The sequence below is a fragment of the Solea senegalensis genome, linkage group LG5 (genome assembly GCF_019176455.1).
Source record: "Solea senegalensis isolate Sse05_10M linkage group LG5, IFAPA_SoseM_1, whole genome shotgun sequence".
In the NCBI taxonomy this organism is placed as follows: domain Eukaryota; kingdom Metazoa; phylum Chordata; class Actinopteri; order Pleuronectiformes; family Soleidae; genus Solea; species Solea senegalensis.
Genome location: NC_058025.1, coordinates 26562241 through 26580081, shown reverse-complemented (window position 1 = coordinate 26580081; position 17841 = coordinate 26562241). Strand labels below are relative to the sequence as shown.

General features: G+C 40.6%; 1 protein-coding gene across 1 annotated transcript in view; it reads left to right on the top strand.

Moving 5' to 3' along the window:
• Positions 1 to 9044, top strand: part of tacr1a (tachykinin receptor 1a) — a 39610-nt gene extending 30566 nt beyond the window's left edge. The window contains exons 3-5 of the mRNA XM_044027176.1: positions 1585 to 1735; positions 3773 to 3969; positions 7068 to 9044. Coding sequence (XP_043883111.1) covers positions 1585 to 1735; positions 3773 to 3969; positions 7068 to 7413 — 694 coding nt within the window. The 3' untranslated portion in view covers positions 7414 to 9044. The remainder of the gene's footprint in view (positions 1 to 1584; positions 1736 to 3772; positions 3970 to 7067) is intronic.
• The last annotated feature ends 8797 nt before the right edge of the window (positions 9045 to 17841 follow it).

The following is a 17841-nucleotide window of genomic DNA, read 5'->3' as shown; positions in this document are numbered from 1 at the left end:
TGAATGAATGAATGAATAGACTTTCAGAGAGACTGAGATAGTAAAGACTCTAACACTGTCGCTGGGACTCTATTCATTCTGTTGCTGTTGTTTTCTACTTCATCTGAGTCATTTTGTTTCATGTGTGAAAAAACTTAAGGCGGACCAATCACTGGCAATGGGAATGGTGTTAATTGCCTTTTTTTTTCTAACAGATTTAGTGTGAATGAAACATTATAGTGTCATCACACAGTTCACTATCATCTGTTTCCTCTATTGGCCGCTTTTTAAAGCAGTTCAGCGTCTTTTGGCTGATATATTTGGTTTCCATGGCCACAACTTCACTGTTTGTGGTTCACTCCCTGCTCTCATTTGATTCATCTCACACACAGCAGTAGGCAGCTGTTTTCAGGGAAAATCACTTAGAAACCAATCATGCCTTAGTACCAGTCCTGGTGAGCAATATGAGCTCAAAATTATATCAAGACATTCTGTCATGATGTCACAATAACTTTGCTCGTGACTATATTTAAAAAGAAAATAAACCTTTTGCTTTGGTTTGGAACAATGTTTAGTTCACAATAAATAACATTTATGACGCAAAATCAATCTGTAAATAACAAAACATTGAGATATTAGAGAATGTTGATCGTTTTTTCTCAAACCTCAAAATGATGATGTTCTCAAACCAATAGTTTCAGTTACGGAAACACAAATCAAATACCAGAGATGCCAGCGGCTTAAAAAATGTTCCCATGGTGCTTGACATGCGATAGAAGTGTGACAAATTGTGTCACACTGAGTCGAAACACAAAGGTAGAAAGCTTGCTCAATTCATGCTGGTTTGCTGTTGTGTTGTGTTGAATTACTTCAAAATCCTCTCGGATCAATTTTATTGATCTGTAGAGCCCTTCAGATGTCAGGAAGATCATTTATGAAATTCTGCAGTAAGCTGCAGTGATGCAGGGACCAAAAGACAGAAATAGAAAAAAAGCAATTAAAAAGAAAAAAGACTAAAAACAGTAGTTACACAATTAAATCACATTATTAATATTTTATCTTTTATACAATCTCTCTCATTCAACATATATACTGTCATTAGGATATACTGTATGTCCCAAATTTTGCTTACTATTAGAAAAAAAATCACCAGAGTGTCTTAGAGATGATTTTAGCTTGATTTAAAGCATGACTAACACCTGACAAATGAAAAATGTCCCCTGTTCAACGTGGAGTCCCCTGTTTGTGAGTGTGCAACAACACCAAAGTCCTCTGTTCTGCTAGTTCACAAGTACACACACACGAATTATTTGTTGTACCAAGGGAAATCATGTTTCTCTTATCCACTTCCCTAATTACAGAAAACTGAGTTGCCCATAAACATGACAATTAAGTCATAGATGGGAGTGACTGGTTGTAAATGTGTTGTTTAAAACCCTGCATACCTATAGTGCATAGCTGTCCACTGCCCCCTTAAGAAAAGCACTTCCCCTCAGGAGACATGGGAAGCAGTGGTTCCCATAACTCACCTATAGATTTTCCTATCAGCGAACCATTTCTATGATTTATACAGTGTGTGACATGGGGCTGTATGTTTTGTTGTAGGTACCACGTGTGTGTGGCCATCCTGATCTACTTCCTTCCTCTGCTGGTGATGGGTTGTGCTTATCTGGTGGTGGGACTGACCCTGTGGGCGAGTGAGATCCCCGGAGACTCCTCTGATCGCTACAAGGAGCAGCTGACCGCCAAACGCAAGGTAATGCACTTCAGATGGCAGGAAATGACACAGCTTTTTGGCCCTTTGGCACGTCGCTGCTGCCCTGATCTGGTTGTAGCTCAAATATTTATGTTGTTAAAATGTTCACGATGAAATTATCATCTGAACAGCAGGAAGCAGGATGAGTCCCATCCCCCACTTTTCTTTTACTCGCCTTTTGGTGGTTGTCCAGGTCAACTGTGCTCATTTGTGACATTTCTCAATCTTTCCTGTCAGTATAAGTCAGGTGTGTTCACAGTTTTGGTGTCAAAATGTCAAACTGAGACACCTGAAGAGACTTGTCTTTTTGACACAAGGGCATTGTGAAGCTTTCTACAGACATTTCTTGTGGCACCAATGGTCAGTCCATCACATTTGCTTTGATACATTTGTGTTTTGGATTGACTCGATGAACTTAAGATTTTACCTTATTTTATTTATTTATTTTTGCTGTGATGGTCTAGCCTGGCTAACTCAACTTCATAGTTTGTTTTTGGTTTTTTTCATGAAGTACAATTAAGTTTTACACAAACGTTGAAGGTGTTCCTTTTTTGGAAAACATCTGAAACAGTATTGGCTGAACTGATACACAGCTCAGATGTGGAACCAAACTCTTGCTTTTCTTGGATTGGTACCAAAACGATTAGGCCGTTTCAGTAAAATGTATTTTGTTGTGACTGCTGAATGGGGGTGTGCTATCTTAGATATATGTTCGGAGTCATTGTCTATGTTTCTGTTTAGGCCTCTACTGAAGAACCCCAACCTTATGTTATTAGACTCAACAGTGGTATTCACGCCTTGCTCTGGATAAACTCTATTAGCCCTGGTGGTCCTGTCAATTTAATTTAGAACCAGAAGTTTAAAATGCTGATGCTACTATAATGAACTTAGAATGAAGTTATACTTAAATCCCATTTTTCTACTAATTCCTTTGTTTACTCAAAGGCTGAAACAATAAGAGAGCTGGAGCAGTGTCTGTGACTGATTACTTACTTTGGAACCATGGTATCTGTAAACACCTCCAACTTCAATGAGGCACTGTCTGTTAACGTCTGTCTTTGTACATTATTTTCAGTTGACTGCCTGTTATTGATGACCCTAATGACGTGTCCCAGAGGATTAGGTTTCCATTTTGACGGATAGAAAGTTCAAAGAGCCTTTTTTCTGAACAGACAGATTTGTCGCCATTTGTCTGGACAGCAGACATGGGGCTTGTTAGCAGGAAGAGAAGCTGAAGTCTGAGTTCTTAGAGGCAATCACTGCACAACTGCAGTCCCAACATCCAAGGAGCAACAAAAGTGACAGTACCTGTTGTGACACAGCTGTGTTCAATGGTTTTCTGAGACAGATTTTATACAATATGTTTGATTCATTTACAGATGAAGCAAGGTCTCGTAAAATACTAGTAAATAATAGGGATGGCACCAATATCACAAACTTTGTGTGGCCTCATGTGGCCCCTCAATTGATTTCATGAGGCCCGCCACTTGCAGTATATTAAGTTATAATGAAAACTCTTCTTGTTGTTGTCCTGAACTCTTCCCACCAGATTAACATAGACAGATAAACATATAACCTAAGGCAATCTCTCCATCTATGAAAGAATGCACTGATATTGACACTCACTTTATGTTTATTACCCAACTCTCCATTTTATACATTTCTTTCTTTCTTTGCAAAATGACAGAAGTCTTAACTTTTGGCTCTTTTCCACTGTTGTGCAAGGTTTTTTTGTGCGTTTCCATTAGGGATAGCACCTGGTACTGGGCCGTGACGAACTGTATGGTGGAAAAGCACCATTTCTCTATCTATCTATCTATCTACACACACACACACACGATGATTATTAGCCTCATTTTACCTGGGTGTCTCTGTGTTATGCATAAAAGAACTGGTACTCTTTGCATTCTCATTTCCTGCTCCAAATGTCCTCACAGAAACTGGAAATGGGTTTGTTAAATTGCATTGCCCTTTAAAGTCATCAAGACATAATCGCTTAATTATGACATAAATACTCTGACGTTTTGTGTCCAACAGGTGGTGAAGATGATGATCGTGGTGGTGTGTACGTTTGCCATCTGCTGGCTGCCCTTCCACGTTTACTTCTTGCTGCACGAGTTCTTTCCTGACATGTCTGAAGAGAGGTTCATCCAGCAGGTCTACCTGGCCATCATGTGGTTGGCCATGAGCTCCACCATGTACAACCCCATCATCTACTGCTGCCTCAACGACAGGTCAGTCAGCAGCCCCTACACTCACAGACACACTCAAGTGTAAGTCTTAAATATTTAAGTCTGGGTCACACGTTCCATGATCCGTGTCCACATTGAGTCGCTATCATTTCTGCGTGTGTGCCCATTCATACTAAAATGTCAGCGTAGCGTTCCGCACACGTGTACTTGATCTCACATTCCATTCCAGAAGCGGCAAATTCTCACTAGGAGTTCGCCCCGTTTGATTGGTTTGTTTTCCCTGAACGTTGAGCTGCACATGTGGGGGGGACCAGTGGACTTACTCGCACAATTTCAGGCAACAATCCACATTTACCATCTCCTTCATTGTCTCTTTTGGCCAAAATCAAAGTGTGACATCAACTGGACTAGAAGAAGTATTGTGCCTGTCCATTACACAGTTCTAGTACTACTCGGTTTGACTCGACTCTACTCGCTTTTTTTGGTTAGTCAACTAAAATATGATTATATTCACTTGTCTGAAACTAAATGACAAAAATCAGATGACAAAAACATGACTAAAACTAAATAGTATTTTAGTCATAAGACAGGATTGGGTCAATGTCCACAATCCTTTGTCACATTCAGTTTTCTACTTTTCAAATAAAGTTTTGTTTTGCTCGAGTTGCAGTCTTGTTCCACTCCACAGTGTCTATTCATATTAATCACTTAATGTGTTGAACTTTAGTTAACCACTATCGACACCTAAAAACATGTTTTTGTTTTGTTGTTTAAAGAAAAGTTTGCAAATTGTCAGAGGAAGGACATTTCCTTTCTTGTTTACTGACCTTCAGGAGTGCAGCCGTTGATGTACTACACACATACATGCACACAGCTGCACCCTTAATGATCAGCGGGGGGAAAGAGAAAAGCTGCTGATCCTCACTTTGAGAACATTTGTCTGGGAAGAAAGCACCTGAGAAGCTTCACCACATGGACTGACGTTAACAAAACTCTAAGATTATCAACACATTTTGAAACACGTCTGTGCCGAACACTTTACTCTCAAACTGAACGTGATCGGCAGCCGGTCTGTCAACAAAAATGTTAATGAACTTAATGATGGTTATGTGGCAAAATAAAGGCAGATGGTCAGCTCTGCTTGTTGTCTGTAATCAATCATCTCCCATTGTCTCCACACTGCAGCCACCTGGTAATTGTCTTTGTGCTGTCAGAGAGATGAGATTTCACACTTGGTTGTTCTCAGTTCTGAAATTTGAAAAATGCAAATGTGTGTGTTGAACCACAGTGAGCTGAGGTTGAGTCATTCTGTACAGGATATTGACTGGCTTTTGTTTGGCTGATTTAAATTCAAATGCACGGCTGATGGTGGCCTTCTCCTCGTCTTTTCCATCAGTCTCACCTCGTCTCTTCTGCTCTCTGCCGTTGACATTTCCTCCATCCCCCCCTTCTTTCCCTCTCTGTCAGGTTTTTTCTTTGTTTTTTCAATGTTGCTGTGTTTGCTGAGGTGAAGTGTTGCCTCTGTGGGTTGTCAGCTATCTGTGATTTCTACATTCCACATACAAAATGGTCGTCCTGTGATTCCATTTGAATGTCATTTCTAGAATTTCTAAAGTAAGTCAAACATCCAGAGCTCGTTAAACGCATCATCGGTAAATGCCACCTGCATTTTATGTGAAGAAACACCACAAACTGCTCCATGTTTTATATTTTATCACCGTTTGCAACATATAACCTTGATTAGAATAAAATCACTGAGTCAGTCACTTTCTCACTCAGTCTGTTGTGGTTCCATGTCAAGCTGTGGCGCAGAGTAAACAGTGATGTCAAATTAGGAAGATTTCCAAACTGGCTGCTTCTGATGTGTGATATTAAAAGAAATTTGTCAACTGAAGATATAAACACAGATTTGGTTTAGGATCACTACAATAAATGCTAATCCAGTTATGTTTGTTTCATTCAGTTATGTTAATCCATACGTCAAGAGGATTTCATGATCATGAAAGTACACACTTGAGTCTGTCTGGGACCCGCAAAACACAGATTTTTCTACACTGAACAAAAGGCTCCTCACCTCGTAAGATCTCTGCCTGCTGAAGTTTACATCTTCAGGATGTGCTTGCCACGTGATCTCACTGTGGGACGGTCGTTTCAGGGCTAGAAACAGAAGGAAAATTCCATTATTTTTACTGTAAAACATTTGGGTGTCAGGTCAGGACTCTTTGTAATCAAGTACTTTGTAATCAAACTTTATTGATTCTGATCTTAATAATCAGGCTACGAAAATGCTACGATAAACAAAAAATCACTAAACTACAGATAACGTAACAGGCTCGAAGTAACAAAACGTATCAACAAAAAACTCACTTGAAGACGGGAGCATAAAATCAGAACCAAGGCCGGGAGCGTGAAACAAGGCAATGACGTGGACAAAGGCTGGATGTGGCATGAACGAGATGCAGAAACTAAATACACATGAGAGTGGGGCAACAGGTGGAAACAATCGGGGCAATCAAGGGAGGTGATCAGGCTGGTGACAGCAAGGGCAAGTGGTCTGAAATGAGAGGAAAGTCACTTTCAAAATAAAACACAGGAAGTCACAATATAAAAACAGGACAGGCGTTGCTGTATTTCCAAACTGCTGATGTTGCGTTTTATGGATACAAATAAGAATACACAAAGGCAGCACCGGTACCAGTACTGGTGTGCCCCCAACCTGTTGAGTTCCTGGGTTTTCCAGGGAGTTTCTGATCCAGTTTCTTGTGTGTATTTCTTACATTACATGTCATTTAGCAGATGCTTTTATCCAAAGCAACTTACAATGGAATAAAGTACAATTAGCCAGGGGTGGAATCGAACTTGCGACCATGATGTCTTTGGTACACAAGGTAGGGTCTTAACCACTGAGCCATTCCACCCCCTCATTTCTCAGTATGTGTTTTACTTTTTGCCATCCCCTCCCGCTTTAGGTTGTTTTTGCCTTTTTGTTTTATTAAAGAGTAACAGTTTGGTGCAGATGATGACCTACAGGAGCTTCTTTCTACCTTCAGATGAAGTGTGAACCATGTCAGCATGGGTTACTGTTATGTTTGCATTAGTAAACCAAACTCAATAAGACTAATCTATGATTCCTGTCTTAGGTTTCGTGCTGGTTTTAAACAAGCCTTCCACTATTGCCCCTGTGTCCCTCGAGGCTCTTATGAAGGCCTGGAGCTGAAGTCCACTCGGTACCTTCAGACCCAGACCAGCGTCTACAAGGCCAGCCGGATGGAGACCACCGTGTCTACGGTTCTACAGGTTGGAGATGACATGGAGCAGGCCAAGGTCAAGGCGGCAGCCGGTCCAGGGATCTGCGGAGCAGCGGTCGGGGCCAGGCCACATAGCTCTTCCCTGGACCTGACTTCGAATGGGTCATCGTCCAGGAGCGTCTCCAAGACAGTGTCCGAGACGTCCAGTTTCTACTCCAGTAACAACCTGCAGGACTAGACCTCACACACTCACACAGGTGGCCTTTTGCTGGAGAGGAGAGGGAGCGTTTGCGTTGACTGCTCACCTTGCCTGCCTGTGTTCATGCTAAATGTGTGAATGTGAGTTTGTCAGCAAGTGACGACTGTGGAATCTCTGATGAATGCATTTCTAGCATGTTCACTGGTAGGCAAGTGAGATCACATCCTAGTTCACTGAGCACCATCTTCACCCCACAGCGACCTTGTGTCAACTACTCCCACAGTTAGCGATCGATTAGAAATGTTTGGTCCGTGCCAAAGAAAATAAAAAGATGAGGAGCATTTCACTGGCACAAGCACATTCCAGTTCAAAAGCTAAAGTGAAGCAGGCACTGGCCTCGACCAAGTTTTCACAGCTCCTGCTTGTCACACACCAGCGTTCCTCCCAGTGCAGAGAGAAGGTTCACACATCCTCTGTCACACAAGCTGTGTGATTTCACACACAGTCTATTTTGGAGAGGAGCTACACATGGAGAACAGTGTGCTGCTTGTTTCAACAGAGTAGTTCTCTGAGGAGAGACAGAGCTTGGACACATTGGATGTAGATATGTCACCCTGATATGTTTGTTTTGTGTTGAAATAACACACGTTTCTCTAGAAAGGCTCTTGTATATATTAGTGTGTGTGTGTGTGCGTGCATGCATGGAAACTGATTAAATCTCCCAGAGCAAGAGTTCCTCAATCCAAAGTGAAAAGAGCGCGCATGTTGCTCTGACGCGATGCTTTGCCAAATCTCTGGCAGCATCCAGCTCAGCTTGCATCTGACTAAACATTGACTCCAGCAGCAGGAAGCGTCATCTTTGAAAGTGGTGGTTGTGCTCCAGACGCTGGGGAGGTAACGGCAGCGAACACAAGCGAACATACGCTTACTACCTGAAGCTAAACTGCCCAGTGTGAGGCGTAAATCCCAGATTCAGTCTTCAAGCAGCAGCAGCAGCCGATGGATTGACGCCACTTTCAAAATGTCAAATATTTGTGTAATTGCCGCTCTGTGTACGTAGCTGCTCTGTCACTGCTGTCAGTAACATGTGCTCTTCGTCTCACTGCTGCATTATATTTACACCCCTGTGTTCATCCCGTGTGTCTTAAGTGCAAACTATGATGTTTATATCACGGTTGACAACATTTCAATACATATTGACGAACTAAAGCAAGTGTTGTGGAGTTATGAGAGCCATATTTTTAGACACGACTAAAAAAGGAAGACATGGAGAGAATCTGTTTCCATTCCTTACTTCATAATTCTTTCAGTTATTTTCGCATGTTCTCAGCCACTATTTTCAAACATATAATATGTGACGAGGAGAAACTCTCTGTGTTTTCTTTACACACACTTTAAGAAAACCACTAGTTTCTTTTTTTTTCTTTGTCTTGTGAGAGAGGAGTGGTTATGGCATTAGAGCGTCAAATGGCCAAAAGCCTACTGCCAACTAATGGTCGGAGGCTTTAGTACAACAACAATACACCACTACTTGTATCGATATTATAGCTATATCGTGACATGAGACGAGATATCCTTTTTCGATATCGTCACATCGTGATAAGGTATCTGTGGTGACGTTTCATGGTTTTAAAGGCTGTTGCAGTGATAATCATCACATTAATTATATTGAATACATAAGTGAATATATACATATATATATATAAAAAAATTATATTTTAAAAAGTCACTTAATGAAACATTTCAAGGCTAATTATTTGTGCTATTGCCGAATTTGAACATATTTATAAGTTCATTGTTTCTAACACACATAACATTTACGTAAAATTAAAAAAACAAAGTAATAAAGCAGGTATTATCTGAAAAGAAAGGTATTTTAAAATAATGTAACACAGATCATCAACAGTACATATTTAATTTTGCAGTGTATTGTCACTCTCCTTTGAGAAGCACAAACATCTGAAATGAAAACTTTTCATGAGTCCGGAGAAACAACCTGTGTGCAGCTTTGTCGGGATGTAGCCTAAAAATATAGAGATATTATTCATCAGCCATATAGCCCAGTTTGACAGAAATATTGATTTGATTTATCGTATGATATATATTGATATCGAATGATGTCCCATATTGCCTAGCTCCATCACTGTCAGAAAACCACGGAATCAACACCGTATCACACCATCACCACCAAATATTGCAATATTTTATTTTCTTACACCCCTGGTACACATTTCCGCTGTAGTTAACGTTAAATGGTAAAAGGTCAGTATTAACTATAGCACTTATAACCTTGATGACCACTCAAAGCTGCTACAGTTTTTCCATTCACCCCCATCCATAAAGTGCATTGTTCAAACACACATCTTTCAATCACACACAGTCGACACAGCCATCAGGAGCTGGGGTTAAGTGTTAAGTGTCTTGCCCAAGGACACATCAGCATGTAGACTAGCAGAGCTGGGAATCAAACCCACAACTTGTTCTACAACTGATCCATGTGTGTGATCAGATCCAGCGATGCAGGACACATGTTAGTTTCAGGTTTAAAGGGCTTCATAGATGTTGCAGTGTGGCATGCGGACAGGCCGCCTGCTCGTGTTGAGCTGTTTCATGTGCAGTGATGTGCATCGCTGACAAGAGGAGCGCGGACACGCTGCTCACGCTGAATTCACACTACAGTATTAACAAAGACAGGATTCCCCAGGTCATGACTTCATGTTGTCTTATGATCTCATTATGAATTCACATAGTGAGGAGGGGTCACGCTCTACATGACCTTTCACCAGGGGGAGCTCCGACTCGTACGCTAAATCTCTTGATCTGACGTGATCATGAATCACGTCGACCACTAAACTCTTACTGCAGCAGTGCTGTCTGTGCTTTCTGTCCAGGTTTTTGATGTTGTATCGCTGTTCTTTCTTCTCTTTCAGCAGCAGTTCACATTTAGCGCCCAAGAACACATAAAGAAAACCACTTTGACCTGCAGTGTGATTTTCTGTTGACAGACACAACAAGCCATTAAACCGTCACACTGACTCTAAAGCTGTTAAATGAGGGTGAAAAGCGTCCTTTAAGCCTGATTTATACTCTGTAGGACACTTTCCTGTTGTTCCGCTGTAGAATTCTCTTCTGTTGTGGACAATGTGATATTTTGTCATGCAGTGTGATTGTTGGTTCATCTTTACCCGTCGCACCAAGATCAGTGTGCACTGACCAGCACCGTTTATTGCACTCCCGTTGTCATCTCAGTAACAGTGAATTCAAAAAGTCTCTGTCTCTATATTAACAACTTCATCAAATCCAGGTTTTCAAAGGTTTGTCAAGAGACAATAATCAATCGAGTATGAAGCCAGCTCCTCGATTTGAAACACCTCTGTAACAAATGACAAATTCTCTTAGTTAAGAGTCACAAGTTCTTATAGTTTGAGATAAAGAAAACATCATCTTCATCAACTGTATTTCACCTTCTCCACTAAGCAGTTATTTTTATCTCAGTTCATTATTGGAAGTATTTTCCCACAAATATCCCTCAGTCTGACTAATATTTAAATCCACATGATTTGCATATTTGCTGTGTACAGAACAAACACGCAGGCTTATCAGCTTTAAATACAGCGTGATGCTGTATTTTGTCAGACAATGACACATTAGAGGTAATAAAAGGGCACAGGGTCCATTTTAATAAATCACGGCGACATATTTTGCTAATTCTTCTTTGGTTTTCTGAGAGAAACTAGTTTTTCTACAGAAATCAAATCTGTATTCTCACATTATTATCGGGTAAGATACACGAGACATGTCTTCACACTCACTACATGATTAAATCACATTTCCTGGTTGATATTCTTTGCACAAACGCATGCAGAGAATGATCACCTGTTGACACCCGTCACACACACACACTCGCCCTTTTGACTCGCCGTCTATTTTCAGCACACAAAGCCTGTTGTTATAAATTCCACAGTCAGCTGACATGAAACTGAAGAGCAGACATGACGCAACATGACTTTATTGGAACCACAATGACAAACAGTACTGGATAACTTTAACTAACACAACAGAAGCCAGTCTTAGCACCATGGAAACAAATCAACATCACAAAGAACGCAAGAAAGCAAGTTCACAGTCGGGACGCAAATGTAAAATAAAAAGCGACTTATTCCCACGGAGGCTTGGTCTGCCCAAGTATCATCCCATAATCCTTCTAAAAAAACAAAATAAAGAAAGTCAAAGTCTAAACTTTTATTTAAATAAATAAGTATTAATGAAGTGCAGTGAGCCAGATGGTTATGGATGCTGAAATGAATCTAAAAAAGCGGCGTGTGATGTGCAGACAGATTTGTTTCTCAGAACATCATGAGAACAACACCGACTCGTTTACGACTAATTACAGCACCAGAGAGAAACCTAAGCTCAGTGGGATTTATGAACATGATATGAAAGGCATCTGTCCAACAGTCGACTGGACATAATGTTCTCGTCTCTGCTGGGGTCGTATCCATTTAGTGGTGATTTCACCTGATACACACCACTGTGTCTTTCCCAGTTCCAGACCACTGCAAATCTTATTTTCCTGTCCAGGATCCACATTGTTTATACAGCAAATTCACTTCAACCACTCCAAGTACCCATGAGCCTGTTGGCCAGGCGAGTTGTTGGTGTATTACTATCTTGAGGCAGAGGAAATTGGTTGTGCTTTTGACCATCAGAAAACTCAGCCAGTGGCTCGGTATTTTACTGTTATTACTGGATGCTACTTTGAAGATAGTGATGTGCTGATGCCAAAGAAAACTGTTCTTCTTGTGCACTTTTTTACACACAAGTCTGCTGAGAAGCATTGTCTCTTTCTACAATCTTAATTATTCATTCATTCATTCATCGTCTACCCCGTATTGTGGGGCTGCTGGTGACAATCCTCTTAGTTTAACCTAATCAAATTATATTCTAATTCTTTTTTTGAATTAATATTATTATTTAATATATTATCTATTTGATTTGTTTTGACCAAGTTTTGTTGGTCTCCTGTACAAATTGCTGTGTCAGTATAAAGCAGGCAGAGGACTTGATTCACCTACTGTAATCTGTACAAAGTGGAATAAATTATGATGTCATAAAGGTTGAGGCTCAATCCCCTTTCAGCGCTTGCCTATAACACTTAGTCTAACCCTCTGGTTTTGCAGATTCTTATAGGTATATAGAGTGTCCAGATGCTTGTTGTGGTAGAGGTGTAGGTTGAAGTGTATTGCTGCGTTCACACCAAACACAGAATCAGTGGCACACCAGATTAACCAACGTCAAAGAAGCGGTTTTCAGTCTACAGTACATACTAAAACCTGTTTTTTTTTTCGGAAGGCAGCATATTGAATCTTTCATGTCATGATGGCAGGTCACATTTTTGAAATGTAGGGCTAGATTTTAACTACTGCCCCTTGGTAAAAAGTAGAAATGGAATAGGCCCTGAGAATCATCTGAGTTTAAACATCAACAGTACTAACAGATGTTAATCTGGGGCCAAATGACAGCTCTAATATGATGGATTTAATGTAGCATCAGCAGGAATAATCCTCACCTGATTATGTTTCCGCATGTGCCCATCACTTGGATGGGTTAAGTGGAGTGAGTGAACAAGAGGCCGGGGGGGTTTTTTGAATGTGTAATCAACTTTGTTCAACGAGAGCTCATCAAATGAACACGCACCAGGCACGCACTCGCACACACACACACACGCGCGTCGCTGATGAGAGCTCAAACGATGCCGACTCGTTGGCGAGAAGAGGCGCCAGGCAGACTCCACAGCGGGGTGAATAGCCTCATCAGCACCATCTCTTCCTGTGTTTCTATCCATCCGTCACTCTCCAATCATGCTAATTACAGAGGAGGACACACGTACCCCACGCACAAGTGCACAATTACATGTGCTTACCGGACTCATCAATAAATAGGGGGGAAATTCTAAAGGTTTGCCACGGCGGTGACATGCATGGATGCTCAAGCCAATTAGTCACGAGAGCCACACACAACACAAGTCAACACAACAGTGTCCTTACATTCATGCATCTCTTGCAAAGCTCTTGATTTATAAAAACGTGTTATTTATATCAATGTCATAACATATACAAACTATGCTGCTTTATCTAGAGCCGTGGTTCTCAAACTGAGCTCTTTGTAGTGGTGCTTTGAGGACCATGATAAATATTCACTTTATACTAGGGAATGTGATCACCCTGTTTCTTACTCTGTGTCACTTAAGCAGTCAACTCATGTTTTGAAGCCTCCAAAATCTTGATTTAGCTGCTGCCACCGAAAGGTCAGAGGCGTCACCTGCAACCACGGTACCAGCTGTCACTCACACCGGTGTCCACTCACATGTGCCATATTTTGTCATCTATTTTCATCTAAATAGGAACAAATGAACATTTATACTAACATTTTAAATCAAGTGAGAAGTAAAAAGCTAATTTTCCCATTTTTCCATTCAAACACAGTGGAGTCGGCTCCTGTTGGTTATTCAATATATTGGTACTTCCTGACTGACTTCACATGGAAAACTTGTGGTCTTGCTCCTTTTTTGCTTACTCCAGCATCTGAAGCATGTGTGGGGGGATGAAGGATGAGGGACAGCTACAAGTGGATGTGGTGTCCTCAGGACACATGAGAGACTACGTCCATAGTTGATGTTTGTGTTTGGAGTCTTCTTACACTTCTCAGCGCCCATACATTCATGTATTTGTAGTCACTGCCACTATATCAACACTAATCGTCACATTTCTTTGGTTTCCTCATCGTATTTCATGTTACAGCAGCTTGTGTAGTACTCCTCCTGTACAGTCAGAAATGACATCACTGTGTATTTGAATACAATGCAGGCGAAGCGACATCCAATCTTTTCACGATGCATTCTCATTAGAATTTGTGAATTCAGTCTGAAACTGTATTTTGACATTTGCCATAATGGTGATACTTTGAGAGCTCAATATTTTCCAGGTGGTTCTTAGTGTAAAAAGATTGAGAACCACTGTTCTAGTCTAAATATCAGCCAACATATGAAGCGTTCACATGGTGTTTGAACTCAACTGCAGTGAAATCAGCCTCAGACGAATACAACCAGTGTTACATAAGAAATGTTGCCGTGGTCAGTCTCAGTATTGCTGCTTTGTGAAAATAGTGTGTACAATATTCATCCTGTACAAAAAGATCCTTTTTTTCTGGACTGAAAACTCAACTTGAGCAGTGATGTGGAATTTACTGTATTTGTGTTGTGTTGTACAATGACTTTACACACAGTGTAGAGAGATGTTTACAGAATCACACAATTTAGATTTTTTTAATGTGTGTGTCCTTGTTGAAAAGATAATTGGACTCTGTTTGCACGGCTGTGAATGTCACTGATTTTGCTTTATCTGCCACATGAGAGAAGCAAACCTCTTTTGTAGTCACTTCTTTATATACTAGGGCTGTCACTTTTTATCAGAACGTTGCATACAGTATCTGTTCACACTTTTCTTGTGTTCACACAGGAGGTGACGCAAATTTGACGCACAACAAGTTTACATACAAAGTCAACGGACGGCAGAAACATCCATACAGAGCTCTCGAAGTAAAGAGGGAAACTTGCAGCGTTGTTTCCGGCTCCAGATGGTGTCGTGAAACCACACGACACCAAATTATAATCATAAAAATCACCCGTGAGCTGCTGAGGAGACATCAGAGTCCAGCAGAGCAAGTTTCAAACTCACGTGACTAATAGTAAGAGTCTACAACTCTGTCCTCCCAACATATATAGACAATATATGGTTCTCAAACTGTGGTGCGTGTACCACCAGTGGTACGCAAGCTCCCTGCAGTGGTACTTGAAGGAAAATCAGAAATATTGTTCTATTGTTTATACCAGGATGTGTGATCGCACTGGAGCTGAGGAAAATTTAAAAAAATTAAATAATAAAAATTCAAGTCACTTTATCTCTTGCTCCATCTTAATCTAATTTCACTATACCAGTGTCTGAAGTATATTTGATGAAGAGGATGATGAGAGAACACATTATCTTATCAAGAATAAATCTGCCTCCTGTGAAAAGTCTATAGCTGACTTTGCTCCAAAAAAAGGAAAAAGAAATCCAAAAATCCTGAGAAAACCAAGGCCAAAACCAGGTTTCAAACATACTTATGTATATTGACCAAGAACTGTACAGCTGCTTATTATAATTCTGAGATGACCCATTCCTGGTTTCAGTCTCATCTACTTGATGATAGGTTGATGTCAGAAACAGCCTTCAGCAGACGCATCGCCTCAAAAGGTCAGAGGTCTGGAGCCGAGTCAAACAGATCTCCTGTGTTCCTCCATTATACTGAACACAACAAAAACTCAAATTGATTTTACTTTAATTCCAAAGAGAACGTCTTGCTGCTAGAAACACTCACACACATACAAATATGTATCAGTACAACTTTTACACTTACACTTATTTACACATTAGTAGAATGAATAATTAATCTATATACCCCCAAAGTTACAACTAATATATTTACATTTTTTGTTCCCTTTAAATACTGTTAAGCTGAAAGAGAGCGTTTAATTTTAAGTATAATGTGATGCTGCGAAAGTCCATAAAAAAAACACATTTGATTATACATGAGTATTGTGTGGATAGTTTTTCTGACAGGAATGCCAGTCTGACCTCTGTATTGTATTGGTGTCGTGCTTGCTTCTATCTCTATCGTGCCTGCTTATATCTACAAGAGAAGTCGGCTTAAAAGACTTTTTTAAATATTTGTTTCTCCAAAAGTTCAAAACCATGACAGTGAATTGTATGTGTTTTTCTCAATGTGAGTTCTGCTCCAAGGTGACTGTGTACCTGTTACTGCCTCTGTTGTTACTGTTACTATTCAGTGAGTGTTTTGATCTGTGTTCTTTTGCCAAAATTGAATCATCGATTTTATTGTCTTCTAATAAAGGAAAACAGAAGTTAGATTATTCAATCACATGGGCTCTGTTTTCATTTATTTCAACAAAGGGTACTCAAGAGTGAGTGAGTGAGTGTGTGTGTGTGTGCGTGTGTGTGGGAATCACAGGGTACCTCATGATACGATATGAGATACATGGTGCACAATACCAATAATTTTACGATACAATGATTATAGCAAATATCATGTTGTCTGTGTAACTGAACACACAACAAAGAGAACAAAGGACAAAGTCTATGTATTGAAGGTGGATGGGGCATCTCTTAAGGCCCTGGTATACTTCCGTGCACATGTCTGAAGTCACATATCACGGACCCTGGCACGTCAGTGTAGACGCTTTCTGCTTATTGAGCGGGGCTTAATACTCCACTGGAAATTCAGTTTGCGCATTCTGTTCACACACACCCAATGCAGCCTTTGCACGGTTCCAAAATCTGGGCCTTTAACGTAGCTTTCTCCACCATTATTCTGCTGTAAGCTCCCTCTTCTTCTGCCTAAGTTTCCCTCATTCGCCAGGCATCGATATACCTGACGAGACATCATGGAGCGATGTCCAGATCCAGTGACGTGAAACTTTACTGTAGAGCGTCATTTGTGAATTAAAATATCGTTATTTACCCTGGTGTATCAATTATCATATTGCACAAGGAAGGACGACGATATATCACCAAATCACTCAAATAACAATTATGACAAAGGAATTGATCTGGTGCAGGAAGTGTAGCATGGTCTCAGCATTGTTCAATACACACCCCAAACCACTCTCTTTCTCTCTCTTTGTAGGTCCCGACCTGCAGTGTGTGTACAGAGGAGGGGAGAGGTGGGGGTGCTGTTGAGGAAGACAGCAGCAAGCACAGGTGGCTCAGTGTGCGCAAGTGTGTGTCTGCTTGTGTGTAGTTAAATGGGTGAAAAAGAACAGGGGCTGAGTGTGTTGGTGTCAGATGAAAACCCAATATGTGCTGCACTGGACCTTCAGCACACTGCATCCATAATAAACCACAGCTGAGGTTCCTTTATGGAACTGAACCTTCTGTCAGATTCAATGCACAGATGCTTCGTCATCTGTTGTTTATGAAACAACATGAACACTTTGTACTTGTTCTTTTTTTATCTTGTTAGGAAAGGGAAGGATGTAATGATGATTTGATGCAATACATGTTTTATGCAATAAAATGAAAAAGTAACATTATCATGAAAGAAATTGTCGAGCCATTTTTGAATGAAAAACAGAAGGAATCAGCAACAATGTCAATCAGAGGTGACAATGACTCTCGCACTTGCATGCATTCATTCATTCCCTGCCAGCACTTTTGCATATTACAAACTTTAACGTCATCTTAAGCCTTGCCATCCATCCATGCCTTGCAGTAATCCAGGCCTTCTCACTTTACAGTAACCTGACTCTTCCTCACCCACCTACTCATCCCTCCCTCATCAATTCTTAGTACTTGCACTCATTTGCACATACTGAATCCCCTGCTAGATTGTCTATTGTGCTTTTTGTGC